At 36.0% G+C, this 27,021-nt stretch overlaps 11 protein-coding genes across 15 annotated transcripts; 4 read left to right on the top strand and 7 right to left on the bottom strand.

Annotated features, from left to right (window-relative positions):
• Window positions 1–1,874: 1,874 nt before the first annotated feature.
• Window positions 1,875–12,137, bottom strand: LOC120769310 (tubulin-specific chaperone D). 2 transcript variants are annotated; one of them, XM_040096252.1, is made up of 9 exons: window positions 12,058–12,137; window positions 6,031–6,448; window positions 5,169–5,962; window positions 3,937–5,094; window positions 3,444–3,872; window positions 3,251–3,373; window positions 2,848–3,191; window positions 2,623–2,782; window positions 1,875–2,555 (listed from the first exon to the last, which is right to left on the bottom strand). In XM_040096252.1, the coding sequence occupies exons 2-9, from the start codon at window positions 6,189–6,191 to the stop codon at window positions 2,074–2,076; spliced, it is 3,651 nt and encodes a 1,216-aa protein (XP_039952186.1). In that variant the 5' UTR covers window positions 6,192–6,448; window positions 12,058–12,137; the 3' UTR covers window positions 1,875–2,073. The 2 variants fall into 2 exon arrangements, with proteins under 2 accessions (XP_039952186.1, XP_039952187.1); XM_040096253.1 differs by lacking the exon at window positions 12,058–12,137 and having other exon boundaries at window positions 6,031–6,451.
• LOC120769311 (transportin-3) lies at window positions 6,796–10,744 on the top strand. Of its 2 annotated transcripts, none has more exons than XM_040096254.1 (6): window positions 6,796–7,049; window positions 7,129–8,217; window positions 8,283–8,449; window positions 8,522–9,342; window positions 9,412–9,961; window positions 10,031–10,744. In XM_040096254.1, the coding sequence occupies exons 1-6, from the start codon at window positions 6,933–6,935 to the stop codon at window positions 10,092–10,094; spliced, it is 2,808 nt and encodes a 935-aa protein (XP_039952188.1). In that variant the 5' UTR covers window positions 6,796–6,932; the 3' UTR covers window positions 10,095–10,744. The 2 variants fall into 2 exon arrangements, with proteins under 2 accessions (XP_039952188.1, XP_039952189.1); XM_040096255.1 differs by having other exon boundaries at window positions 10,034–10,744.
• LOC120769312 (vacuolar protein sorting-associated protein 53 homolog) lies at window positions 12,120–15,451 on the bottom strand. Its single transcript, XM_040096256.1, has 7 exons — window positions 15,329–15,451; window positions 14,665–15,171; window positions 14,379–14,586; window positions 13,728–14,286; window positions 13,494–13,666; window positions 13,161–13,416; window positions 12,120–13,089 (listed from the first exon to the last, which is right to left on the bottom strand). The coding sequence occupies exons 1-7, from the start codon at window positions 15,434–15,436 to the stop codon at window positions 12,138–12,140; spliced, it is 2,763 nt and encodes a 920-aa protein (XP_039952190.1). The 5' UTR covers window positions 15,437–15,451; the 3' UTR covers window positions 12,120–12,137.
• A 63-nt stretch (window positions 15,452–15,514) lies between these two features.
• LOC120769313 (probable DNA replication complex GINS protein PSF2) lies at window positions 15,515–16,420 on the bottom strand. Of its 2 annotated transcripts, XM_040096259.1 has the most exons (3): window positions 16,114–16,420; window positions 15,705–16,054; window positions 15,515–15,602 (listed from the first exon to the last, which is right to left on the bottom strand). In XM_040096259.1, the coding sequence occupies exons 1-2, from the start codon at window positions 16,356–16,358 to the stop codon at window positions 15,706–15,708; spliced, it is 594 nt and encodes a 197-aa protein (XP_039952193.1). In that variant the 5' UTR covers window positions 16,359–16,420; the 3' UTR covers window positions 15,515–15,602; window position 15,705. The 2 variants fall into 2 exon arrangements, with proteins under 2 accessions (XP_039952193.1, XP_039952192.1); XM_040096258.1 differs by lacking the exon at window positions 15,515–15,602 and having other exon boundaries at window positions 15,687–16,054.
• Window positions 16,421–16,712: 292 nt separating this feature from the next.
• Window positions 16,713–18,506, bottom strand: LOC120769407 (sorting nexin-20). Its single transcript, XM_040096385.1, has 4 exons — window positions 18,447–18,506; window positions 18,058–18,195; window positions 17,299–17,995; window positions 16,713–17,238 (listed from the first exon to the last, which is right to left on the bottom strand). Coding segments are annotated over exons 1-4 (972 nt in total). The 5' UTR covers window positions 18,448–18,506; the 3' UTR covers window positions 16,713–17,102.
• Window positions 18,507–19,349: 843 nt separating this feature from the next.
• LOC120768042 (gamma-secretase subunit Aph-1) lies at window positions 19,350–20,283 on the top strand. Its single transcript, XM_040094551.1, has 2 exons — window positions 19,350–19,745; window positions 19,804–20,283. The coding sequence occupies exons 1-2, from the start codon at window positions 19,350–19,352 to the stop codon at window positions 20,125–20,127; spliced, it is 720 nt and encodes a 239-aa protein (XP_039950485.1). The 3' UTR covers window positions 20,128–20,283.
• On the bottom strand, window positions 20,274–21,079 carry LOC120768046 (transcription initiation factor TFIID subunit 10b). 2 transcript variants are annotated; one of them, XM_040094554.1, is made up of 3 exons: window positions 20,942–21,079; window positions 20,535–20,809; window positions 20,274–20,474 (listed from the first exon to the last, which is right to left on the bottom strand). In XM_040094554.1, the coding sequence occupies exons 1-3, from the start codon at window positions 20,967–20,969 to the stop codon at window positions 20,367–20,369; spliced, it is 411 nt and encodes a 136-aa protein (XP_039950488.1). In that variant the 5' UTR covers window positions 20,970–21,079; the 3' UTR covers window positions 20,274–20,366. The 2 variants fall into 2 exon arrangements, with proteins under 2 accessions (XP_039950488.1, XP_039950487.1); XM_040094553.1 differs by lacking the exon at window positions 20,942–21,079 and having other exon boundaries at window positions 20,535–20,935.
• A 237-nt stretch (window positions 21,080–21,316) lies between these two features.
• LOC120768047 (transcription initiation factor TFIID subunit 10-like) lies at window positions 21,317–22,193 on the top strand. The gene is made up of 2 exons (XM_040094556.1): window positions 21,317–21,941; window positions 22,003–22,193. Exons 1-2 carry the CDS (start codon window positions 21,621–21,623, stop codon window positions 22,108–22,110), a joined length of 429 nt encoding a protein of 142 aa, XP_039950490.1. The 5' UTR covers window positions 21,317–21,620; the 3' UTR covers window positions 22,111–22,193.
• On the bottom strand, window positions 22,132–22,967 carry LOC120768045 (methyltransferase N6AMT1). The gene is made up of 2 exons (XM_040094552.1): window positions 22,304–22,967; window positions 22,132–22,222 (listed from the first exon to the last, which is right to left on the bottom strand). Exon 1 carries the CDS (start codon window positions 22,948–22,950, stop codon window positions 22,312–22,314), a length of 639 nt encoding a protein of 212 aa, XP_039950486.1. The 5' UTR covers window positions 22,951–22,967; the 3' UTR covers window positions 22,132–22,222; window positions 22,304–22,311.
• LOC120768048 (SNAPIN protein homolog) lies at window positions 22,937–23,456 on the bottom strand. Its single transcript, XM_040094557.1, has one exon. The coding sequence runs from the start codon at window positions 23,369–23,371 to the stop codon at window positions 22,961–22,963; it is 411 nt and encodes a 136-aa protein (XP_039950491.1). The 5' UTR covers window positions 23,372–23,456; the 3' UTR covers window positions 22,937–22,960.
• Window positions 23,457–23,990: 534 nt separating this feature from the next.
• On the top strand, window positions 23,991–25,443 carry LOC120769525. Its single transcript, XM_040096563.1, has 3 exons — window positions 23,991–24,108; window positions 24,177–24,354; window positions 24,406–25,443. Coding segments are annotated over exons 1-3 (1,065 nt in total). The 5' UTR covers window positions 23,991–24,106; the 3' UTR covers window positions 25,291–25,443.
• The last annotated feature ends 1,578 nt before the right edge of the window (window positions 25,444–27,021 follow it).

Raw genomic sequence — 27,021 nt, forward strand, 5'->3', positions numbered from 1 at the left:
TACAGCGGTTGTAGGTCGCAAAATTAGCACGCCCGTTCATATACTTATGTATGTACATATGCAAGCGAATAGCGAAACTCATAAATAGCATAAATATATCACTTTCAAACACATATTTTACTTATAACATACATTATATATTGCATTTAACATATTTCATAGCAAAAGACACTGATACAAAGTAATTGCATTGCAATTAGCACTTTACTTCACCGCGAGTGAACACATTTGCCAAACCGACGCCGTTGAACCATTGTCACAATATATTCCACTACACTTCACTTCCACTGCACAAAGAACATTTACACTTTAAATTAAAATTTCACCAACATTTTTTAACACTTTTTACTATTTTTAATCACACTTCTCGCGTTTATTTTACTAAAATATTTCACACAAACGAATTTGCAAATTAACTGCAATAAAGCCGCGCACGAACTGTCATACACACGAACGATCAAATTGGAACGAAAGGGAATAAAACGAAACTAACTGAATTGGGAAAGAAGCAATAATAAAGGAAATGAAAAACGTGACAAAAATACGAAAATGCGGAAATGTGTATAAAAATTCGGTTGAAATATAATACATATTTACACAGGTTAGATAAAATAGGAACTTTTTTTAAGGAATATTAAATCAATAAGCAATATAAAATTGTTGAAATATTGAAAGACAGGTAGTAATGTCCTTCCTGCATTGACTAATATGTATTATTATTGTTTTATACAACTTAATTTCTAATGCTTAGCGCCACTCACACCTGCAGCACAGGCCTTTTTGGAGACTTGTGCCTGCCAAACCACTAACTGGCGGTTTAATACCCATTAATTCGCATACTCGTAGTGCAAAAAAAAGGATCAATATTGGCAAGGTACTTAAATAATTAAAAAAAAATATTAATAATTCTGGGAATGCAAAAAGTACTTAAAGAATGTATTATATTATTAAAAAATCTTTGAAAATTACAATTTAATTGCTAATTAAAATAAAATATTAATAATTCTTGGAATGCAAAAATTACTTAAAGAAGGTATTATTAAAAGCCCTTTGAAATTGATAATTTAATTGCTTTGTTAGTATGTGCAAGAAAATTAAGGATTAATTACGGCAAGGTCACATACCTAGCCATCATCAGTGGTACTAAAAAAATTAAAATAAAATATCAATAATTCTTGGAATGCAAAAATTACTTAAGGAACGTATTATTGAAGACTTTAAAATTAAAATTTATTTAAATAAGTTAAAGCAACGTACCATTTAATATGGCAATAATCAGTGCCACCCTGTTATAGCTGGTGTAGATCGCAAAACCAGCATGCACAGTTATGTATGCAAGCGAATAGTGAAACTCATTAATAGCATAAATATATCACTTTCAAACACATATTTTACTTATTAACACACATTATATATTGCATTTAACATATTTCATAGCAAAAGACACTAATACAAACTAATTGCATTGCAAATAGCACTTTACTTCACCGCGAGTGAACACATTTGCCAAAAAGACGCCGGTGAACCATTTTCACAATATATTCCACTACACTTCACTTTCACTGCATAAAGAACATTTATACTTTAAATTAAACTTGAACCAACATTTTTTTAACACATTTAACTATTTTAATCACACCTCTCGCGTTAAAGCCGCGCACGAACTGTCATACACACGAACGATCAAATTGGAACGAAAGGGAATAAAACGAAACTAACTGAATTGGGAAAGAAGCAATAATAAAGGAAATGAAAAACGTGAAAAAGAGACAAGATTGCGGAAATGTGTATTAAAATTCGGTTGAAATTAAATACTTTAAACATATACGTATACACATATATATTTACACTTTAGGTTAGATAAAATAGCAAAATTTGTTTAAGGAATATTTGCGGCAACATTTATTTTTCCGAAGGCGGCGCATTATAATCAATTATAAGCAATAATTGCGGTTTCAATTACAATTTAATGTAGGTTTGTTAAAAAAAAAATAAAGTTATCGATATATTGAACGGAAGGTAGTAAAGTCCCTACCGCTGTGACAAATATGCATCATTTTTGTTTTATACAATTTAATTTCTAAAGCGCAGCGCCGCACTCACCCCCGCAGCCGCACCTGCAGCACCGGCCGTTTCAAGACTTGTGCCCGCCACACCACTAACCGGCGGTTTAATACCCATTAATTCGCATAGTTGATTGCGTACGGGACGCACCATAATTAGCGGCGATCCCCAGTCTGTTTCGGACAATATATTCAATATCTCATCCATATTATCTTCGGGAATGTCACAACTGTCACCATGCAAAGCAAGCGCTTCATATAATTTAGTAGCACTTGTTTTGCGCACATGTACATGGGTAAGACCAAGAAATATTGCCATTTTGGATAGTATGCGTTTGCATAGATGTGGTACTTGCACCAGCTGGCAATAGACACTTATGCTCGATACTAGTTTATACAGTTTTTTGTGTCCTTTAATCTCAAGATTCAGCAGGCGGTATATGTCGTCACCAAAAGTATTTGACTCATCCAATAATACCACGTTTATGGTGCCTATTAATGTGAATAATACGATAATTTGTGAAAAATAGATAATACTAAGACTTGTATTAAGACTAACCTGAACTTATTAATATCTCCAAGAAGTTCAACATCGGATAGGTTACGCGTTCATTCATGACATTCTCTTCGAAATTGGCGACTATTTCTTTACATAAACGTGGTACTTCTGCAGGATGTGTACGTAGAAATTCGAAAAATGCTGCCGATGAGTATTTTATCTAAAAAAAAAATTGTGATTTGAAAAAGTTGAATTCGGAGTAAAAAAGATTTATTATTTGTTTACCAAAGACTCGGTCAACTGTCCAATGCTTGCGCTCAACCCGAGCAACACGCGCTGTGAGTAATCGGGCAAATCGAGCAAGGAACAGAATAGCGGGAATGTCTGGTCGGCAAACAGCCACAATACACTATTAACATCGGCGGGGAATATCTCCAGCAGGCGTGCATGATGCCGTATGTGCGATATGGGTGGTGTAGTAGTTATAATTTGACAGAAGAGACGACCGGCAAGGCCGCGTGTACGATCTATTTTCTCAACAGCCTGCTGCATGAAGCCCAGCATAATTTGATGAACTTGCTGTGGCTGTAGTAGGTCCCTCGGACATGTCGTGATAAGTTGATGGATGGCTAGAAAAGTGAACACATATAATTTTCATATACAAATTTTTGGATTTCAATTTAATTACCATTCATTGCTGCTTCGCGTACCCAAGCGCCAATATCACCGCGATTGTCTAATGTGTATTCATTCAATGCTTTTATAAAACAGTCTACAACTTTGTTGAAATACTTTGGATTGCCAAATGAGACTTAAAAAAGAGAAAAATATCCAAATATTTTAATTTTAGAAGAAAACTTGCCGCTCCTAACAAAACTTACTTTTGGTGTCTCTACTAAAACCCAATGTGTGCACCACATTGCTAAGCGCTTTAACACTATCACGTCTCGCTTCACTCCATGTGCCCGTTGCCAGGTTTTCATGTTGATTCATCACTTCGCCGGTTGTAATAACAGCTTGTGTTGGCGTGAGCGAATGCTTAATCAGACTTTCCAATATGTCATCTAAATTCGCTTTGATCATAAAGTCGGGCAATGCACCTAAAGCGCTTATATAACCCATACGCGTGTGCTCTTCCATGATATTTGTGGCACCTTTCATATAGCTTCTTATAATTTCCGCATTTGCGCCAACTCGCTCTTCACCCCTATAGTATGAGCGGCAAAGTTCTGCGAAGGCTGCTGAGGCACCCTCGCGAATGGCAGATGCTTTATTTAACAGGCATTTATCGATGATGTACTGCCAAGATTCTGCAATTTCAAAAAAAAAGTGTTTACTACTCTCCTATGCTTGAACAAAGATTTTTGTACTCACCCACACACCTGACGGATGCTTCAATGCGTGCCAAGCTGCAATTTCTTATGAAATCAGTACAACAGTGTTTCATAATTTCACCGCTCATGCCACGGAACATATCGCGATGCACATATTTTGCCATTAGCTCATTTAGGTCGGTCAACAATTGATTAGATAGTAACTTTTTGCAAGCGTTGCCTTCATCTTGACGCTCTATCTCGCTCAAGGCCAGGGTAACTTCACCAATAGCTAGCACAGTGCCATGTCGCATATTGATATCAATGGATTCCGTTTTGCTCAAAAGCTGTCCCAACACCACAGTTGCCATATATTCTGGTGCGCGAAAAGTTAGCTTATGCAAAGCTTTTGCGGTCAATTCACGTATTAACGTATCCCAGTGATTCACTTTTCGCTCCACTAAGTGATCGATCAGCGGTTTTTGATATTCTTCAAATTGCGCTATGTAATCACCTACATTCAAGTAGGAATTTTGCCGTAAACCCACAGAGAAAAAGTCGGTTGCTGTTGAAATTTCTATGCCATGTGGGAAATTCCCTAGACGACCAACACTCTCTTGGAATGCAGCAGCTGCCGCACGTCGACAATTTATTTCACGATCGAATACAGCTACGGTCAAAAGACCTGAAGATATTTGCTCCACGAAAGGTTGAAAATCCTCTGGATTGTAGGCGCGTGCAAACGCCCAGCACATGTAACAGGCTGCGTCGCGTATATGCTGACCCACGGACATGTAGCCCTTCATTTCATCGTAAAATAAAGCCTGCATCAAGAGTGGCACCAGTGTGCGTAAACGATGAGGCAAAAGCAGCCCACGCTTTGCCAGCTCAGCTAGCGCTAAGCAAGCACCATGCCAAGCCTCATGCGGCTCTAGAGGATTTAATATGTCAATGACGGAACCAATTACTTCATCGGCCAACTCTTTGGAGAGTCTGTTGGTGACACGCCCTATACCCTTGGCTGCGCTCCAACGTATATCACTACCGCCACTGCGCAATGCTTGCAACAATTCCTCTATTACTTCCTCGATGGCATCTGGCACAACGATTTCTTCGCCATCACCATCTGCATTGTCGGTGTCGGGTTCATTTCCGCTGGCGCTTTCGTTAGCCGCAGCATTTGTCGACTTATTCAAATTCATAGCCAAGGAACGCGTGCCTGCAATTTGTTTTAAGTTTAATTTTTATATGTAATATCTTATAAGAATTATATGTATCTATATAAATAAATACCACGCTTGTATCGCCAGCCTGCCAACCGTGGCTTCAAGTACACCAAACCTATGCGCTGCACAATCTTTATATAGCACTTGTATTTCAAAAAATCATTACTATCTTTATATTGCAGTCCAACAATCCATTTCAACAATTTATCGGCGTATGGCAGCAAATCTTCACGTTTGCCATGCTTCAAAATAGCAGAAACGGCAGCTAATTCACCGAATTTAGCATCGCCAGTTTCCGATTGATGTTGGCTCATTACCCAGTCCAAGTAACGTTCCAAGTAAATATCCTTAATATCAGCGCGCACTAGATATTTGGCAGCCAAATATGCGGCTATATTGCTACATGTGTCATTTGTGGCTGAATATAATTGGCAAAGATCAAAAATCCGTTCCATTTTCGATTTGCTGTGCACATGTGTATGATTCAGCGTAGTATCAATGCAGTTACCAGACGAAGCTGGCTCGTTAGGCTTAGTCGCGTAAGCATCCAAACGTGACATATGAAAGGGATTCAAAACCAATATAGACATCCAAAGCAACAGCATATAGCGTGTTTCCCAGTGGTTATATTCATTGGGATTTTGACGTTCGAGCATTTCCAAAGCGAATTCGAGATCAGTCAATTCATGTGGTAAAAACTTTACCAACACTTTGTATGTGCGTACTTTAGTAATAATATACAAATATTTGAAGGCGGCATGGATTTCGCCTTCCGACAACGCCCTATTATGAACTTTCGCTAGCAAACGCTCCAATAATATATTCAAATGCGGATCTAGTAAATGTGGTTGTTCTTGATATCTAAAGTATATGAGACATGTGCATTATTATTTTATGCCACCTGCAGTAATTATGTGCATTGAATGTACCTCGATAAAATTTCCGTGTACTGCTCATAGTCTTTTTCAAAGCCTGGCGCATCGCAAGCTTTCATACAATCGATCATTTCGAGTACTTGCTCCAATTCCGTAAACTGCTCCAGCGTATTCGAGGGACCTTCATCGTCCTTCAGTTCTTCGCATTGTAGCATTTTTAGACAGTATTTATTCGACTCTTTTACTTAAAATTTTTGGCAATTTTTCTATTTTTTCTCAACAGCCGGTTGCTGAGTGTGCTGCTTATGTTTTTTCTGATCTACGTAAATTTATAGACTTGCTTTGTTGTTGCTTTGCATGTGTTGATTTCTGTTGTTTTTGTTGGAGTTTTGTTGACTACATTTCATTCCCAAACATTGCCCGTCCAGATGACACATCAATATATCCCAACAAACAATTGTAATAAAGCTAGCTTCTTTTGAAACGGCGTGGAAATAAAAATGTAAGATTAAAAAGATTTCAGTGTTGGGTAACGCCAAAAATTATTTCGAGAACATATAGCAGTTAGAGTTTGTGCCAAACGTACATTACAAACGTACAAATAAAAAACACTTTATTAAAAATATATAATAAAAACTTATAAACATTGAAATTAAAGAAATATAAATAACATATTAAAGAATTTATTAATCCATAATTTTAATTTTATGTAGTGTTGTATAATTTTCACATTTGAATTTCTACCTGCGGTACACCCTGTCTACCTGCTCTCTGTGTTCGGTCCCACCTCGTTTGGCAGTATAAAAGAATCGTCAGCAACACAATTATTACAGAAGGAGTTGTGAACACGAAAAGTGTAAAGCTATAAAATTTCAGAGTTATTTTTACAACTTCTCAACAAAATTTATCAATCGAAATAAATTATTTAGTGAGTACGTCGTAGTGTTGAAGTGAAGATGGAAGCAGCGCCAACCGCTGAGTTAGTTTATCAGGGTATATGTACCCTTTTTCACAATAGTAATCCTAAAGAAAAGGAAAAGGCCAACAAATGGCTAGAGGATTTTCAGAAGTCGGTGAGTTATCTATTAAATTAAAAACAGAACTTTATACAATATATTCGAAAATGTCACTTAACAAATATCTTAATTGCAGATATATTCATGGACAATTGCGGACGAGCTGTTGCAACAGAAACGCGATTTGCATTCGTGTTATTTTGCAGCACAGACGATGCGTAACAAAATTCAAAATTCGTTCAATGAACTCCCACCTTCATCACATGAATCCCTGCGCGATTCATTAATTGTACACATCGGACAAATAACAAACGATACCGATGCAGTAATTGTAACACAGCTTAGTCTCGCGGTTGCTGACTTGGCACTGTTAATGGCAGCTTGGAAGCAGCCAATTATCGATTTACTAGAATTATTATCGCCACAAGCACAATCTGTCTGGCCACTACTGGAGATACTAACACTATTACCAGAAGAGATAGATTCGCGGTATTTGCGTTTGGGCTCGAATCGACGAGAGGAGATTCATAAACAATTAGATGCTGCTGCGCCCAAAGTACTCGAATTTCTGTGTATTTGTTTACAACGCAGTGATGGACATCAGGAACGGCTTTTAAATTGTACCCTACGCTGTTTCAGCGCTTGGGTTGCCGTGCAAGCAATACCCATGCATCATTTCACAGAGAATCCAGTGGGACAAAAAGTTTTCCAGCTTTTAAGTAGTGCAGAAACTTCAAGAAAATTACATGATACATGTACAGAATGTTTGTGCGCTCTACTTAGCTGCCTTGAAGCTAGTACCAGTCGTTATAAGCTGGATCCGACAATTGAAGCACAAATTTTTAATGCAGTTTGTTCCTTAGAAACGGCATATCATATTAGTGTGGCACATGAAGATATCGATAAGACAATGAATTATTGTCGCATATTTACAGTTTTATGTGAGGCTTTCTTTTACGAAATGCTTTCCAACGAAGAAGTGCCACATTATTCAATTAAAGGACTGGATTTGGTGCTGATGTGTGTTGGCCATTTTGATTATGAGGTAGCAGAAATTACATTCAATTTATGGTATCGCCTAAGTGAGGATCTCTTTCAACGCTATAATGATAAGTTAACATCACATTTTAAGCCACATATTGAACGGCTATTGGGTGCGCTTTACCGCCACGCACAAATGGACGCTGATCACGATGGATTGATTGATGAACACGATAGTTTTAATGTAAGTATGAAATAGTTGTTTGTGCCTGAAAAATATTAATATGCATTATTTTTTTTTTTCTACAGGATTTCCGACGCAAAGTGTCTGATTTAATCAAAGATGTCGCTTTTATTGTCGGTTCGGGTGCGTGCTTTAAACAAATGTTCCTTATATTACAAGCGCCGAATACAACGTGGGAGTCGACCGAATCCGCCTTGTTTATTATGCAAAATGTTGCCAAAAACATTATACCGTAAGTATACGAATATTAACAGTTTCACATTTTTAACTGTTACTAAACTCATTTTTTTCCTTTTTTTTCTAGTGATGAGAACGAAGTTATACCCAAAGTTGTAGAGGCCATACTAAATTTGCCCGATAATACGCACATTGCGGTACGTTACACATCAATCATGTTGCTGGGCGAACTCTGTGATTGGATCGAAAATCACGCGGAGTCGCTGCAAGCCGTACTCAACTTTCTACTCTATTCACTGCAACAGAAGAATGGCTTAGCCGCAGCCGCAGCGATAGCGCTCACATCCATCTGTGCCGCCTGCCGACAAAAAATGGTGTGCCACATAAGCGGTCTTGTCGAGATTGCACGTAGCCTTGATAGCTTTGAAATCAATAATGATTTAGCGATTGGGCTCTTAAAAGGCATTTCGTTAATACTTTCACGGCTGCATCACACACAACTGGAGACATCGATGCGTGAAATTATTTCCTTTCAATTGCAACCATTAGCACTAATGGTGGAGAACACAACTGCCACATTGGGAAGCGTACAGAAGGGCGAACGCACCGATCCCGCCTATTGGATTGATCGCGCTTGTGCCGTTATACGTCACACGAATCCGGACATTGCCGACGGTGAGCTGCATCCCACCGTGCAGATACTAACCGATGCCTGGCCATTGTTGTCACAAGTTATGGTTAAATATCAAACCGATGTACGCATTATGGAGCGTACATGCCGACTCATACGCTACGGTGTGCGTATGGTACGCAAACAGGCTTCGGTTTTGGTTGAGCCATTGGTCAAGCAAATGATTTGTATATATGCGCTGCATCATCACAGTTGTTTCTTGTATCTCGGCTCGGTGCTAGTCGATGAATTCGCCAAAGCCGGTGAATGTATACCAGGTGAGCATAGATTTGTTATACAACATAACCTCCATATACTTAATAGCAATTTTATTGCTCTTTGCACAGGTCTCTTAGAAATGCTGAAAGCTTTCATTGAACCCACCTTTAGTATGTTGCGTGTGGAGAATGGTCTCAAAAACAACCCAGATACTGTGGATGACTTCTTTCGCCTGTGTTCGCGCTTTATCGAATGCTGCCCAGTACCGTTTCTGCAGAGCACACTCGTCACACCGATTTTCCAGTGCGCTCTGCTCGCCTGCACGCTCGATCATCGGGAGGCCAATTCATCGGTGATGAAATTCTTTTGCAATCTCTTGAAATGGGGACGCAGTTCAAATCAACGCCATCCCGAATGTCGTCCCTTGGTAAAAGATATAGCCGAGCAAAATGGCGCAGCATTAATACTAAATCTAATACATGCATCCGTATATTGTCTGCACTCGTATATGTTGTCCGATGTCGCCGATGTGATATATGAGCTGAAATCGGTGGAAACAAACGAACATATGCACACATACATCAGCACGGCACTCGATGCTTTGCCCAAGCGCAATAGTGGTGGCTATGTGACGGCAACGCAACAGCAATTGGACGATTTCACTGCCGCAGTGTTAAGGTAGGTCATTAAGCACTCGAAACTTTAAATTAAAATTTACATAAATATTTTTGTCTTTTCTCTTTCCAGCAGTGCCAGCACGCCGAAGACAATAAGCGTAGCGCTGAAAAATTTCACACGCTTGTACCGCTAATTATAGCTTAAATTAAATGCAGATATACTAATATACTCGTAACTACGTATAACAGCAGATATTATGTATTTATATATATGTATGTATATTTTTTGCATACTTAAATGTATTTAACGAAATTTTAGAATTTGTTAAACTCCAACATATGTAAATGTTGAAATTCCACTGCGGAATTTTTTTTTTTATAAAGTCAATTTAAGACGACTGACCATACAACAGAGATGTGTGTATGTAATATCTTATATTTAATTAGTTCATTTAACTAACCATGGATTTTATTTTATAAAATCACCCAATTTATATGTACAAAGCAATTTCAATGTAACAAGTTGAATTATACATAAAACAAAACAAAAACAAAAAAATTAATATATACATACATATAGTATATATATGTACATATATATGTATGCTTTTTGCCCAGCAAACCCAAACCGCCTAAACATGGCGGTTTATAATTAAATTTGAGTAAAAAAAATGTTAGCGTGTGTTAATAGTGAACAGGTTTAGCTAGTAGTGGCGTAGTTTATATTTTAGCAGAATGCAAATCAAAAAACCTATATTACAATGGTTGAACGAAGTAATGTAATCATTAAAATTAATGCATTGAAATTTTGTGTTAAATAAAATTATGACGGAACAGGACCAAATTTTACTTTTCACTTTTCTTTTCTTTAGAAATAAGGCAGTGCGCATGCGCAAATTTTAGCTTTACGTTACTTGAAAAAGAAAATATGTAAAAATATTTTTTAGGTTAAGAATTTTAGACATAGAATTGTGCACTTAAAACAAAAAAAGGTTAACTACACTGGAGCTAATACACCCTTTCTAGGTGCATTTCTTATAGCATAAAAGAGTATAAAAAGATATCTTCATTTTGAACGGTCACTTTGTGTGGCAGCCACATGTTATCGCGCCCCGATCTGTATAATTTTTTGCTGGCGGTTGCGCCGTGTTCAATAATATAATACATGTCGAATTTCGTGAAGATATCTTGTGAAATAAAATAGATGTCCCTACAAGGTCTTGATTTTGAAGGATCACTTAGTGTGTTAGCTATATGCTACAGTGGTCCGACATATGAACCGTTCCCACGACAGTCGGGTCTACGTAACCGGAACGGACTCGGACTTTTGTCCGGTAAAGGACTGCCAACTCAACAGAAACCTGTCGCTACAACAACAAATGATCAGCTTCTTGATAAGAAAAGGATGTGTCAAAAATTTCAGATCGATATCTCAAAAACTAGTTGGCATATATACGGGTCTACGTACCCGTAATGGTTCGAGATTTTTCATACGGTCAAGGACTGTCAACTCGGCAGAATTCTGCCGTTACAACAACAACAGCATGGACGACAGGTCTTAAACGACTCAACTTTTGTTGAGGTTATCTAGCCCTCGTTTGGGTGGTAAGGTTCAGATAAGTTGTCATCGAGGTCATACAACGGTAAGCCCAGGAAACGCGCTGTGTCAACGTGGTGGGACCATAAATCCTAAATTATTTGGACCGAAATCGCATAGCGGAAAACGCCAAAAATTATCTCGAGATTTGGATAAAGATAAAACAGACTCGTGAGATCCACAAAGCGTCATTGAAAATTCGATATTAGTTAGAAGAAAAAAATTCAGAATTAAACTTTTTGAAGAATATGCGGATGGCTAGATCAAACCAAAGAACCATTCTATTAATCACATCTGTAGAGATTATGGCTCGACATCAACACCTCTCTCACATTTTATTAGGCAACCAGAAGCTCACAAAGTTATCCCCAAAATTATTCTAAAAAAAAATTTGTCACTACAACAACAATAACTGCTTCACTAAACTACACAAAACATATGCACAAACTACAATAAGTTTATTATATTTTTTTGCAACGACATATACATACATACATATACTTATTTAAACAAATAAATAATTAAAAAGCGAAAACAAAATGGAATGTTGTAGTACTCACCAAAAAAGTAATGAGAAACAAAAATTCTATAACTAAACAGCAGACGAATAAAGTCAGCAATCATTTACAACAACAACAACTTATGGCAAACGCTTCTTCAACAAACTCTCCAGTTTGCGTATGCGACCACGATCGCTGCCGCTATTCGACGAACCATCGGCGTGCTTATCTGCGCTGCCCGTAAAACTGCCGACACTGAAAATAAATGCACGTTTCGGTGTGGAAGTGGCACCGCCAGCTGACGCACTTGCTGTGACCGTTGCTGACTGTGCCGAAGAAGCGGTTTCTTCAGTAACTTTCGCAGACGTTGAACTTGCATCAGTATTATCGCTGACATTCAGCTCTGACTGCGCCTGCGCGCTGTCATCCTCAGCAGCTGCCGACAATTCAGGCAAGCCATCGACTACGGCGACATGAGAGGCAGTGTGTTTGAAGAGATCAATCAATTGCAATTGATCTACGCGTTTCACCGCTTTCATATCTAAAATTTTCTGATATTCCGCAATGGTGATGTCGGGCAAAAGTTTAAGCACCTGCTGCGTAAAGTGTGCGGGCGGCTGTACGGGTGTCATGACCACTTTAATAATCATTTCGGCACGTGTCATATCCTTCACAACCACTTTGGTGTAACTCGTGGGCGCCTTGCGATTGACGCTCGAACCAATTGAAGGCAAATCAAGCAAAGCGGTTTTCAGACTGTGCGTATCGAGCAGGAGTTGTTCGCAACCCAAAACATTGTTGCTGCCATCGGAATGTGTCAGTTTGCATTTGTAGAGGACGTTAATGAATTTCGGTATGAAAGCGTTGACAAACTTGTGACAGAATTGTGTGAAGTATTTGCGTGATGTGGCCAGATTATCGCGAATCACCGGTATTGTCTGCTTGAAATTCGCACAAATGCTGCTAATGAAGGCACTCTGATCACCCACATTGCTTATGCTCTGCCATTGTACTTTGGACATGGACTGTAGTGGCGCTTCACAGCCCGCTTCCAAATCCTGCACCAGCAACTGTATGCAGTTCGAAATAATGCTATCAGAAATTTAAAAAAAAAAAATTAAATAAAATCGCAAACTTGATACAAACAGTTACTTGCTACTAACCGATGAAAGACATCCTTTTCTTCCGACATATCTATTTTGTTGGCATAAGCTGTAGATATTTTCTCCTTAAGTTTGTCCTCTAATTGTTGCACGGTCTCCAGACAATATTCAGCTGTGGTTAGCACACAGCAGATTTGTATTAAATCTTCGCGTGAAAAACGTTGAGTATCGCCTTCTTTTAAGAAATTATGGAAAACTTGACCCGCGGCTGTGGAGAGATTCTGCATATCGCGTGTGAGCAAGGACATGCTTTTGCCTGGAGAATTATTTAAAATAAAGATTAAAGACGAAAGAAAAAAATGGCGCAGCCGAAGTTATAAAAATTAAGCTCACCAATTGACGCTGTTGTTGTCAGCAATTTCGGTGTACTAAACTCTAATACTTTACTGGCATATTCACGAAGATATTTCTTAAATACTAGCGCCAATTCATACATCGGCTGTTCATTGCTCAGCTGGTTGCACTGCACCATACACTTCTTATAGAACACAAATAAGTCTGCAGAACTGTAAAAAAAATTATTTAAATTATTTACATTTTTTTTAATTAGCATGTTCTTGCACTCACCTTGGATAAACAGTGGTTTTCGATTCGGCCACTTTGAAGGGTTCCTTAGCCATTTCCACAAATTTCTCCATTAGCTCCGATAGATTACGATCGATGCTCTTAATATAAATGCCTAGATGTGCTTTGAAGCAACTGGCAATTTGATCTTGAAACAAGCCAATTGTGGGCGGCGCATTTGGATCAACCACGCCACTTTCGGGTAGTACTTTGAGTGCAGTTGTTGATAGTCGCCGCTCAGCGCCTAATGTTACACCGGTGAAGCGTTTGGATAGCAGCTGCTCGAAAGCTTGTGTTTTATTTATGGCAAAGAGCAGTAGACGCACATCGATTTCATTGCTGCGTTTCGACATGATTTGTGTGAGCTGTTCACGTGTTAGACGACAGAATTCGACAGTAATACGCTCAGATACTTCCCAGTCGAGTGGAAACACAACACCGAATTTATCCTCAAAGTCAAGTAGATGGCGTTTAAGCCAAGCATAGCGTTTGTCAATCTTATCCAGCCAAGCAATATCTTGGTTTTCGTGAAATAGTTGAACGTACTCTTCAAGTTGTTGTGCTATTTGTTTCGAAAATTTAATTTTTTTGAATTTCATAAATAGAAATAAGCCCGTTAAGTAATTATAGAAAAATCTATTTGAAATAACGCACCTATAAACCACTTTAACAATTCCTTTTTGACTTTTGGATCCAAAACGGAAATCACTTTACAAGCATCCGCCAGCTGATTTAAACCCAAACGCTGCTTGTTGCTAGCATTCCCAGTTGCAGCTGATTTATGTGAGAATGCATCTTTAAAATCTTCTGTGATTTGTTTAGCCAATGTCACTTGTATTTTGTCAACATTTTGCGATAAATTCTAAAATATTAAAAATTATATATTCTTGTACTTATGTATATATAATACATATATAATAACAATTAGGTGCTTATTTACCTTTATTTCGTCAATATCAGAATATTGTTTAAAATGTTGGTTAACTTCAGTAATTGCTTGCAGTGGATTTAGTATTTCGCCATACAAACGCTTTTCAATCAATTTATTTAAACTTTCAATACCGCCGACCAGCATATGCAAGTGATTTAGTGTCGTAATCGCAGAAGTGAGATTTCGTTTTGCACAATCCAACTGTTTGATATCGCGCGTAATCTCTTTTACCATTTCCTCCGTTTTTTCAGCTCGCGTTTTCACATCAATAATATGTGCATACAATGTCGTTATAACTTTTTGCGCTTCTGTAAGAGCCATTTGCCCATCCTGACCGGTATTGGTTTGGCCACGGACAACAGCACGTATATTATCATCAATTAAAGACACTTCACATTGCATGCGCTGTATGGTTTCATCAATGGTTACCAAAGACTGTTCATTGGGAAAAAGCTGATTAATATAATCGACTGTGTTGAAGTCAGGCGAGTCCATTGGGTCTTCAGTTTTCAGCACCTGCAAGCAAAGTAGCCAAATGCATTGAAAACTTGTTTTAAGTGATGCATTGGTGCAGTGAACACTCTCAATTGTACCATATACTTGCGGTACGTTCTCCAGATCCAAATAATACGAACGAATGACTAGCAATCACTACTGTCTCTGACATACTTACCTTATCGATTGCATTCTTTACATCTTTTGTAAAATGGATACGATGGGTGCCAGTGGACGTAGTACTATCACCCACATCATCGTCAACTTCCAAAACTTTAGTGCTCATTTTTAAAATTCTTACTATTCTTTAATTTTATCAAAAATTTGTGTCACTGCTGTTTGTTAAAGCGAAAATTGCATCTACGCAAAACGTCATCAAAGGTGTAACGAACAGCTGATTGAACAGTTAAGTGTAGATGCCATATCGTTTATAAGTTAAAACAGGAATATCTCTGATTTAAAACGTCAACAAAAGGCAAACCGAAATGGAAATTGTTTATAAATTTTTGGTTATAACATTTGTATAAAAATCAAAATTTTACTTATTTATTTACTTTATTGAGAGAAATGACTCGTATTCATTGAATTACTCAATCCTAACGAAGAAGTATCACGTTGCGTAGCCATAGCCGTTCGTTGATAACGCGCAATATGATCAAGTGAATGAGGCAAAATTGGACGCACAGTATGCATCTCTAACAGTGTTAAATTATCCAATTTTGCATATGTTCCCTCGCCTTTGATGAATGCGTCGATGGAAGTTCTCAATTTTGCTTCACGAATATCAAAAATATCTTTGATAATTGTACGCAGCTCTTCACATTTTGGCACATCGTCTGGTGCAGTACTCATAATCAATTGTGCTTCCACCATGTAATGCTCACTGGGCATCTTTGTAAAGAACCTATTAAAAAGGGGATTATGCTGGTTATATGCACAATAACAATGCTTAGTTTTACAAACTTTGATTTCTTTTCTGCTTCTTTGATCTCTTCCAATAGTTCTATTTCCATCCACTCGGGAGGCACAATGCGGCATTTTTGTTGCTTGCGCAAATGTATACCAAGCCAGAGTGGCACGTGGACGGGAAGACCCGCACGAAATGGACCCACACTACCCGATATTAAATGCAGTGGATCAAATGAAAAATTAGGCACAATACCAATTATGGATTTCTCGCCAATAAATTCTATAATACAAGGCTCCATTGCTACTTCGATAAGAACGCTATTTACTTTTGTTTGCAGCTGATCGAGTGAAAATTTAGCCGCCAAATTTGTAAACAAAGTGAAATAGCTTATCTCGTGTATCTACGTTCTATAGAAAATATCAAAACAAATGTTTGGAAAGTGTTCGGAAATGACTAACTTTTAAAAAATATATATTGACAATATATCATTATTTTTTATTTAAGACAAACTAAAGTTTATATTAAAAGCTTTTTGGTTATATCTCATATAAAAATTATATGTATATATTTTTATTAAATTTTGTAATAACGAGACATCCTTTACTTTATGTATAAATGCTGATTTGTTTTTACAGAAAATACACGATATGTCCATTATATAATAAAAATAATTATCTTCTGTTAAAAACATTAAAACATATATAAACTAAACGCTATCATTAAAAATGTATACAATATTTAATAAGATAAATTCGTATATAAACATCTCACATGATTGATATTACAAAATATATATAAATTATTACGAGATTACATTAAAAAATTACACTTTAGCACGAAATTTTAAATAATTTTACGCCTTTAAATAAAATGTCGATAATTACACAATTAAAATGTAATGTATGCACGATGATGAAGTGATAGACAATTGCACTTTTAGCCTTAATTGGTAGTAGACGTTTACACCATGTACTAAATATCCAGTAATTGGTACTTTTTAAGTGACATTGAATATGTGCGCGTTCTTTTATCATATTTTTTTTTATATTGTTTCAGTACGTGGGTCCAAATTATGAATAGCTTGTATAAGAGTAACGTTACTTTTCGTATTAATACCCTTTTTAGACATTTCTTCGAGACGATCAGTTATTGGCTTTTGATCCAACCCCCGCTGCCACCTGAAAATAAAGTTTTTTTTTCATATATATTTAATATTACAATATGTACATGGTACTCACCACAGATGTGTACAGGTGTGCAACAGGGGAATATATAATTGGAGGAGGTCGATGTCACACAGCGTATCGTATCGACTTAAGGCCAGAGTTGCCCAACGTTCAGCTGAATGATGAGGCACTGGAGACATAGTACAAGCCGCTACTAAGCGGCAAAGTATAAGTAGTACTGGTCTTGAACGATCCATGAATATTTTATTTAACAAGCGAAAACAGTTCTCCAATAATGGTATTGCCATTTCATTACGACGCTCGTCGAGCAGTTGGCAGGCTTTGGACAATTCGTTATCTTGTAGAAAATGTAAAAAGGCAGGCGTATCACGTAGTGTACTACAACTTGTTACATGCGTTAGAAAAGTCTCAAAAGCAGCGCTACGCTCTGCAATTAAATCAGCTGAAAAATTGCCAACAAGCACCTTATTTGGGAAATACAAAGTAGACATTTTATTTGGAAACTCCTTCTTGAGTATGTTATAAAGGTTGCGGAAGTCCGTATAACGACGTTGAATGCTTGCTGGTTGTGGATCGATGATTGAGGAATCTTGGCGAACGGATAATTCGTAGATTACATAACGTTTTACTTTGAGATCCTCGCCATCGGGTGGCATAATGCGAGCAAGTTGAATTTCAAATCGTAATATTGTTGAACCATCATCGGGCAAAATGGGCGCTTCTAAAGATGCGGGACGTTCCCACAAATCTGAAGGCAAAACAATGCAATCAATAACATGAATAAAAACAATTCGCATCATATTCACTTACCCTTTTGTGGTGCTTTGGTAGAGTCATCATTAATAGCTAACGAGCCGGACTCTATAGTTATTGGACTTTCGAGTTCCTCTGTATTATCGGCTATGTCGACTGAATGCACTTGAGTCCTTCTAGCCATTGCGGCGCGCACTTTAAAAACCAGTAAATACTTTCTAATTATGTTTGTTAATTAAAAAGCGTAGAAAATTCACTTAAAGTTAAAACTAATGTTCAAATAAAAGTATAAATGCCAAACCAAATAACTATAGCTGATATTAAAACCACTATAATCGAAGTAATGGAAAAAATGTTTTTGTTTATAAGAAATGTTTCTTTTTATCTTTACGTGGACTCTCAACAAAAGCAACGTTACAAATATCAATTGAGCATACGAAACTTACTAACTGCTTGTTGCCACTCCCCTTGAACACTCTTTATGTGATATTGGGTTTCAGCAAATACTGTCTGAAACAAAACAAAAGATTATTCATCGCCACTAAATTATATAAATACGCATTTATTTCTTTTTTTTCATTTATATTTATAATCACAAATGACTAATAAGATGGAGATGCATATTCAAGCTGGTTTGTGTAGTAAATCCATTTGCACCATATTATTTTTTTTTCATTTTGTATAGTTACTAATAATAAACAGATGTAACATATTGATATTTAAAGAATATCAAATTCAATAATTATAATTAACATAGCAACTGTTAATTTGTAGTATACCTTCTAGAATTCAAAATACTCTTTGTTTGTTAATTTGTATTTGTTATATTTAACTAATCTCTCACTACAATTTAACCCAAGCAGAAAGTTGTGAATGAAAGTGCAATACTAATCTCGTACGATATTCATTAGTGTTAGAATAGCCAGATGTACTATTTAAGCGATCGGACTGTGTTTATCTACACTGCGTTTAAACACAGACTCTTTTGTCGCTCATTATCGGCATATTCTTTTTCGGGCCGCTTTCCTTCACCTTTTTCGTAAAAATGTTTGGGCTTCGCAAATGATTTTGCTGAATTGCCCATGAGTGTTATTGTTATTAACAAGAACACAAATTACACCGCGCGAGCATGAGCGGCACAGTCCCTCCGTCTTTCCTCTTCGTTCCCTCGCCCACAAAAGAGTCCGTGTGTGAACGACACTTATAAGCAAATAAAAATCAGCTGTGTCTTTTTATAAAACTACAACTGTTTGGCAACACCCATTTGCACAACAACAATTTCATTTGCAGAATAAAGTGTTTTGTAGCATTAATTTACCTGACAATAATTTTACACATTAATAAAAAAAATGACGCTTCCGGAGTTTTTTGGTTGTTCCTTCATCGCATTTGGAACTCCCTTTGCGATGTTTGTTTTCACAATAGCGAACGATTCGATTCGCATAATTATTCTTATTGCAGCAGCCTTCTTTTGGTTATTATCGCTCTTGTCATCAGCCTTGCTCTGGTTTGCTATTGTACCATTACGCGAATACTTATGGTTTGGTGTAATATTCTCGGTGCTATTTCAAGAGGGCTTTCGTTACATTATTTATCGTATACTGCGACGCACGGAGCAAGGTCTTCAGGCCGTTTCTGAGAATCCGAGCATAATAGAAAACAAACATATTCTAGCATATGTTTCAGGACTTGGATTTGGTATAATATCGGGCATGTTTTCAATGGTTAATCTCCTAGCAGATATGGTGAGTACGATTGAAAGTGTTATAAACTTTATGCATTTATATTTTTTATGCTTTGTAGTCGGGCCCAGCAACCATGGGACTTAAAGGAGGCTCGGAGGTGTTCCTAATAACTTCGGCGACACAAGCACTTGCTATGATATTGTTACACACTTTTTGGAGTATTATATTTTTCAATGCCTTTGACGTTAATAATTATATGCACATAGCTTACGTTGTTGGAACACATCTCTTTGTTTCGCTGATTACATTGCTGAATGTACATGAGATGTATTTAGCCACGTTATTACCCAACTACATTATTCTCTTAGCGACTGCCGCTTTGGCATTTAAGGTAGCTGGAGGCAGCAAAACTTCGCTGTTGCGTTTCGTTAAGTGCCAATGAGACCAAAACATATGTAGATATACGTACAATACCGAAATATTTGAACACCTTTGGCATTGACTAAATTAAATCAATCAATTAATTTTATATGTATCAGTGTAATACTAGTTAAGACTACATAACTATCATACTAATAATATAAGTAATTCAACTTCATTTATTTTTAAATTTATTTCATGTGAATAATCATGATAGAATGTATAATAAAAAGCCATTACAATAATATATCTGCATTTTTCTCATGGGAAATACTGTGCTTTCCTCACTGTTATACCATAGTCTGCAAGTGCGGGCGCTAAGTCGTCCATGGTTAAAGTATATTTTCGATCTTTTGCTGGTTTTTGTCCCTATTTAAATAAAATAATTTGTATATATTAATCATGACCTATGAGGTTATATATTCTTACCGGTGTATGTGTACCAGGCGTGTTGCTTTGACTATTACAGCGAGTTTTGCATTGCTGTAATGCGTCATTGGCGACATCGGAAATAAATTTTTGTGTAGCCACTGATATAAGACGAACAATACGCGGATCATTTGACTCGAATCCTGCAGAATTTAGGTAACAAGCAGTTACTGCATCTGGCACTGTGGGTACGTAATCCTCCAGTTGCAGCATAAAATCGCTCAGTTGTTGAACAGCGGCTCTTTCCTCAGGAGCAACGGAGCCAACTGAATTAGCTGCATTTGAGTTAGATGAGTTTGGACGATAAATACCAAAATTAGTTCCAATCATTTTAATATATTAATATTTTTTTTTTTATTTTTTATAGTCGAAATTAAACTTAAAAAAATAACTATAGTTGTTTTTACTTCTTATATTCAGTTCTCTCTTTCGCATTTTTAAACGTCACAAAACAAGGCAAACACTTTTGTCATAAAGCGAAGCAGTGTTGCCGTTAATTTTTGTTCTCACAGTGCCTAAACGATATAAATTCTATATTTTTTATTAAATACAAAGGTAATTTAATAAATTATGTTTTATTATATAAAACATGAGCAGAAATAAACAATGTATTCTTTAATAAAATAGTTTTCCCTTTAATAATAGTTACGGTACTTTCTCAAAATAATTTTTGTTATTCTTCTAAATAATTTTCTTGTGGATTCTATGTGGATTGTTTAGAAATGCAACCGAATGGTGTTATCAAAACAAAAAGCATATGTGTCAGCACAACTACATCAAATGGTGTGTAAATAAAATAATCGATTTTGGAACTAAATATCGTCGTCCGTGATCGTTATTGAAAAATAGAATTTTAACACATTAAAAATAGTTATTACATAAAAAACGACTTTGAATTAATCAAGCTCCAATCGATACATATAAAAACCATTTCTTTTTATTATTTCAAAAGCAATCATTTATGTCAAGTTGTCTCACATCTCTAGATTGAATTGATAAAACAATATACACAAAGTATCCACTAACACACAAAGTGAAGTTTTAAAGGCAGAAAAATAATTAACAGGCATACATTTTCACATTAAAATGGTTATTGGAAACGAAGAAAATTCACCATCGCCTGCTTCACCACCAATGGACCAGGAAGATTCGCCACCACTACCACCTCCACCAAGTGAGGCACTAGGTGAATTGCTGGAACAGATGGAGGATTATATACCCACAGTACCAGATGGCCTGACGGCACATTTTCTTAATCAAGCTGGTTTCGAGACTATGGACCCTCGTATAGTACGCATAATTTCGGTTTCTGCTCAAAAATTTATATCTGATATTGCCAACGACGCATTGCAGCATTGCAAGACCCGCACAAGCAGCCAACATTCTGGCGGTCACGGTTCAAATAAGGTAATACGAAAAAAATATTAAAACAAAAAAATTTGTAAATATAAATGCATTATTGTTTCAGGACAAAAAACCGAATAAAGATCGTCGCTACACTTTGGCTATTGAAGATTTGACACCAGCCTTAGCTGATCATGGCATAACTATGCGAAAACCGCAGTACTTTGTTTAAATTGATATACCCATCTGAAATATTTTCTATTAATCACTTCAACGATAATTAAATTAATAAATTTTATCTTATTTCAATAAATACATACGATTGTAAATATACCCTCGTTTCCCTATATGAAAGAGATAACAAAAATTTTGGAGAAAATATTTATTTATATTTTACATCAAATTTATTGATATTTTTAATATACCTTAAAAATCATTTTCGTGTTATCTTCAAAATGTATAGATATTCACCAGGAATTCGTCTTTCCATAAACTTAATTGCAGTAAAGCCCAAAGTATTTAAATTGATTATTAATTCATCTGGTTTATTTTCACGTAGCGCCAACAAATAAAAAACCCCTTTTGCAGATAAAATGCTATCCAAACGCTTGAGCAGTTCATCAATTACACGTCTACCATGTACACCCCCAGCCCACGAAAATGTTATTTGTGAGTTGGTAGACGGTTGATTTTTTAATTCTTCGTCCGAGGTTACCACATAAGGCGGATTGAACACAAGTAAATCGATCGTCTTTTTACGCAAAAGATCTACCAAGTTGCAATTTATGCTTTCCACAAATGTACCGTTATGATTAGCCGTTTTTTTCGTTGCCTTACAAGCATATGGATTTATATCAGTAGCTAGGCAAAGTGTTTCTTTTAACTTTTTTGCCAACGCTGTAACAATGATACCACTACCCGGTCCAACTTCCAAGCATACACGCGGTTGTAAACTCTCTATAAATGATAGGTCAGCTTCTAAGGCATCCAATAATAGAAAGGAATCTTCTGCTGGCTCATACACATGTTCGTAATCGATTGATGTTAGATGATCTGTGTAAGGAGTTTCCATTTTTTGCTTTTTAAGATATATTTGAGCTTATAGCTGAGTCAAGAAGAGCTTGTCTACGACGTTGCTCTTTTTCGATAAGCCTATATAATCCAGTCAAACGTTCCTGGCTTGTACTGAGAACGTTTGTTATAACTGTTACCTTATGCTTCACGTTTATCAATTCTTTAACTTTGCTAGAGAACTCAGGAATATTATGTTGCGCCTTCTCTATTTCCACCAATTGCACCGAAAGTGAGTCCAATTGTTTTTTTAATTCTACTTGTGATGCACGAGTGGCTTGTATGTGTTCGTCCAATTTCTCCACTGATGGTTTAAATAAATTCACGATACCTTCCGCCAGTATATCACGGGTAGGATTTGTGCAGAAATTTTCGGTATTTTCATCCAATGATGTCACAGTGCTATCTGAATCTTTGTCCATTGCTGAATTCAGAATTCTTAGCAAACAATTCAGTTTTCACAAAATCTTTCATTTACCATAATGAACAAATGTGCAAAACAAAAACAGTCCCAATATATGATTGCCGTTTGTCAACTTTTAACCAATGTAATACATTTTTCTAAACGGTTCATTGACACAATATTCTACTTTGATTAATTATAATAATTATAATAGCTATCTGGAAATCTATGAAAAGAAAATGCTCACTGGAATTTGTGAAATATTTTTAGGCTTCATGATAGATTAAAGTTCGGTCCTTTTCTGCATATAATATTCCGTCCAAATTGTAGATTTATAAATAAAAAATTGGGTATAATCACACATTATTTTTGCTACGTGATGAAGTTGAGCAACGGCAACCTTAGCTTGGCAAGGTCAATAGTTAGTAGAGTTACAGGATGGTATTCAAATACATATCATTTATTTCTAGATAACTAATTAAAATTCAAAATTTCGAAATAATTTTACTCTTGAAAAATATTTTGAATATGCATTTATATTTTAAATACTTTACATATTTTCGAGATACTTCAAAATATAGCTAAAAACTACCAACTTTGGATTAATCGAAAAATTTCCCTTCGAACTTATTTCATTCTCATTTTTTCGATATCGAAATTCTAAGTGAAATCAAATCGAACAAATTGTAGTGATATTAAACCACTCTGTTGTGTTGGCACTAAAATTATTTGTCAAAAAAAAGTCGTCTACGAAATGTAAGTAATATTATTTTTATAAAATAGTAATATAGATGTGTAAATCGTTTATTTTTTTTTAAATAAAGGGGTCGACATAAAAATGGTGCACAGGAAGCCATAATGGTTAAATTTATGCAAGAGTACCCTGATCTTGCTTGTGGTACATTGTCGAACAAACAACTGAGAAATTATCTGTGGAATTTGCTGGCCAATAAGCTGAATGTTCGCGGCCCACCAAGGAAAACACCTGAACGGTGGAAAAAAGTTAGTGAAAGTACAAATATTTCATCAAAATGATATTATTATTTTGAATAGGTTTGGTTCGACTGGCGCTCTGCAGTTAAGAGGAAAATTGTACAGGAGAGAAATGAAGCTGCCGGTGGAGATCAGGATGACCTACAAATTAAAAAAACTTTTCTATCGTCAATTGAAAATAAATTAGCACACATTTGTGGATTTTTAAATAACGACATCGAAGGTATTGGCAAATTAATCAACGCTGATAGCAATAATGAAGTTTCAGTGCCTTCCGAAGTTGGTTTTGAATCTGGAAGAGCATCTGTATCAGAAGTGAGTAAAGATTTGGGTGGTGATGCAGATAACCATGCTAAATCAATCAAACAGGAAGACTTTCGTGGGCACTATGATAACATCACCAATGTAATCAAAGAAGAATTGATACTCGATGAGACTGATAACGAAATGTTAATGGATTCAGATACTGGTTTTACTACTTTCGATTTTGGCGATAATAGGAATATCGCAGAAACAGAATGTATAACCGTGCAGCCCTTTGTCATGTGCCACTCAACACTGAGTGAGGTAAAAAGTGAAATACAAAATAGTGACGCTGAGCTTCCGCTAAAAGAACGTAACATAAAATCATCACAAAAGGCGAAAACGAACGATAAAGATGTAGTTCAGCTTGTTTCACAGCAAACCACATTAATAAAATCAGTTTCCGAGCTAATTAAAGAGACTGCCAAAGGACAAGCTGAAAGCTTGAGTGTCATGAAAGATATAAGACACGGTCTGAAGGAAATGTGTGAATCAATAAATAAACTTAACGAAGCAACTGCTGAAAAGCTAAAAGAACAACGTAGGCATAATTATGAAATAGAAAAATTACGGAGAGAAGAAATGCTGTTACAGAAGCAACAACTTGAATTGAATGAGTTGGCTATATTTAGAAAAGATTAAAATAGACAGTTAAGTCGTTAAAATAGTATTTATATTTTTTTACACTATGGTAATTTTGTAAATGTGTAAAGTACACTTATTTAACATCATTCCAAAAAACCGCTAAGTTTTTTAAATAAAATATGCCTTATATAATAAGTTGCATTAAATCTTTGTTAAGATTAATCGATTAAAACTATGAAAATCTTTCTGATTCTGATGTATCTAATTGTAATGTATAGATACTATAATGCAATGAGAATGTTAAAAAAAAAGAAATTAAAATGTAGAGTTCTCACACTAATAATAATTTTATTAAGTTTTATCTGAAGCTCTAATTAATCAAAATGTAATGATATAACCTAAGCTGCTAAATGAAGATATTGATTTTGGAACGAACTGTGTTTTTAATCTCAGTCAAAAGGCCTATATATTTCGAATGTACACATGTATGTATTGCAAATATATGCCGATAATAGTTTCGGGAATATGAACGTATTTGTAAGTTGTTTTGTGTCTGTTTACATAGTCAATAATGATCGAAGGATTAAGAATTTTGATAATAATTTCGAATTTTTAAACCACTCTGAAGTGTAAAAACTTTTCACAAAATATTATTTTTTTGGAAGTCGCAATTTTTCCAAAAAATAAAATTTTACTCATCAATTTGCTGGGGCTAGTTGAGACGTTGTGAGTTAGGAGCCACAATAGACCCTAGGTCGTGGTGCATTCCTCATTTACTTATCTAAACTATTCTAGTCCATGATCATTACTTGCATAAATATATTTATGTATATTTTTTTTTCAAAGAGCTTTGCATTTGAGCTAATTTCTAAGCAGAAAAGTCTTCTTCACCGCCTGACACTTTTTTCAGAGGTCTTCCAGGAGATCGCCTAGTGGATCATGGGAATTTAAAATTAAAAAAATTAATTGAAATGAGTAAAAATCAGGATATCATAAAGAAATTGGTACATGGGTTCCTAGGCAAAAAAAAAAGAGAGTATGAGTTCGTAGATGGACGTAATCGTACCACAGTCATGACCACAAAACTAACCGAAAACATATAAACTGCACTATGAGCACTAAATTAAGATACAAAACTGTAATTTGTCACATTTGGGATCGTAGTAGCAAGGGGCACCTATGGACTAAAAATCTAGAAAATATGGCGGTGTCCCGCCATTAAAATGATTTATGCATACCTATCTTTCTGATTCTAATGTGTATATGTATATCTCGCAAACCACTTATGACACAATAACCAAATTCGCACAGTACAAAGCAACCCTTACAATACTGTAAAAATATATGAAATCGGAGGATAATCGGGTCCACTTGCTTTGTTAAAAACGTGATAAATCAATAAATAAATTCATCAGAGACGTTAAATTTTATGTAGGAGATGGTACGAGAAGGGTTTATAGAAGCCAACATCAAAACAAGACTATAAGCATGGCATCGCCCAAATTTAAGTGAAAACCCATATTTCAGGCTCTACTCGACCAATATCGACCAAACTTAATATCTAATATTATATTGATTAGTATGATGATTAGTATGCTCCAGTGCGAAAATGAGCGTAAACGTACTAATGACCACGTTTTTTTCAACACACCACAATTTCAAATTCAATCTGATTCTTTCACTCTGTCTTATGCCAATAACTCGAAGTTTTCTAAAACTCGAACTCTTGAATTGGCAGTAGAAGTCAAATTTCAAACAAATTTCCTTCAATATCTCGAAGTCTCATAA

The sequence above is a fragment of the Bactrocera tryoni genome, chromosome 2 (assembly GCF_016617805.1).
Source record: "Bactrocera tryoni isolate S06 chromosome 2, CSIRO_BtryS06_freeze2, whole genome shotgun sequence".
In the NCBI taxonomy this organism is placed as follows: domain Eukaryota; kingdom Metazoa; phylum Arthropoda; class Insecta; order Diptera; family Tephritidae; genus Bactrocera; species Bactrocera tryoni.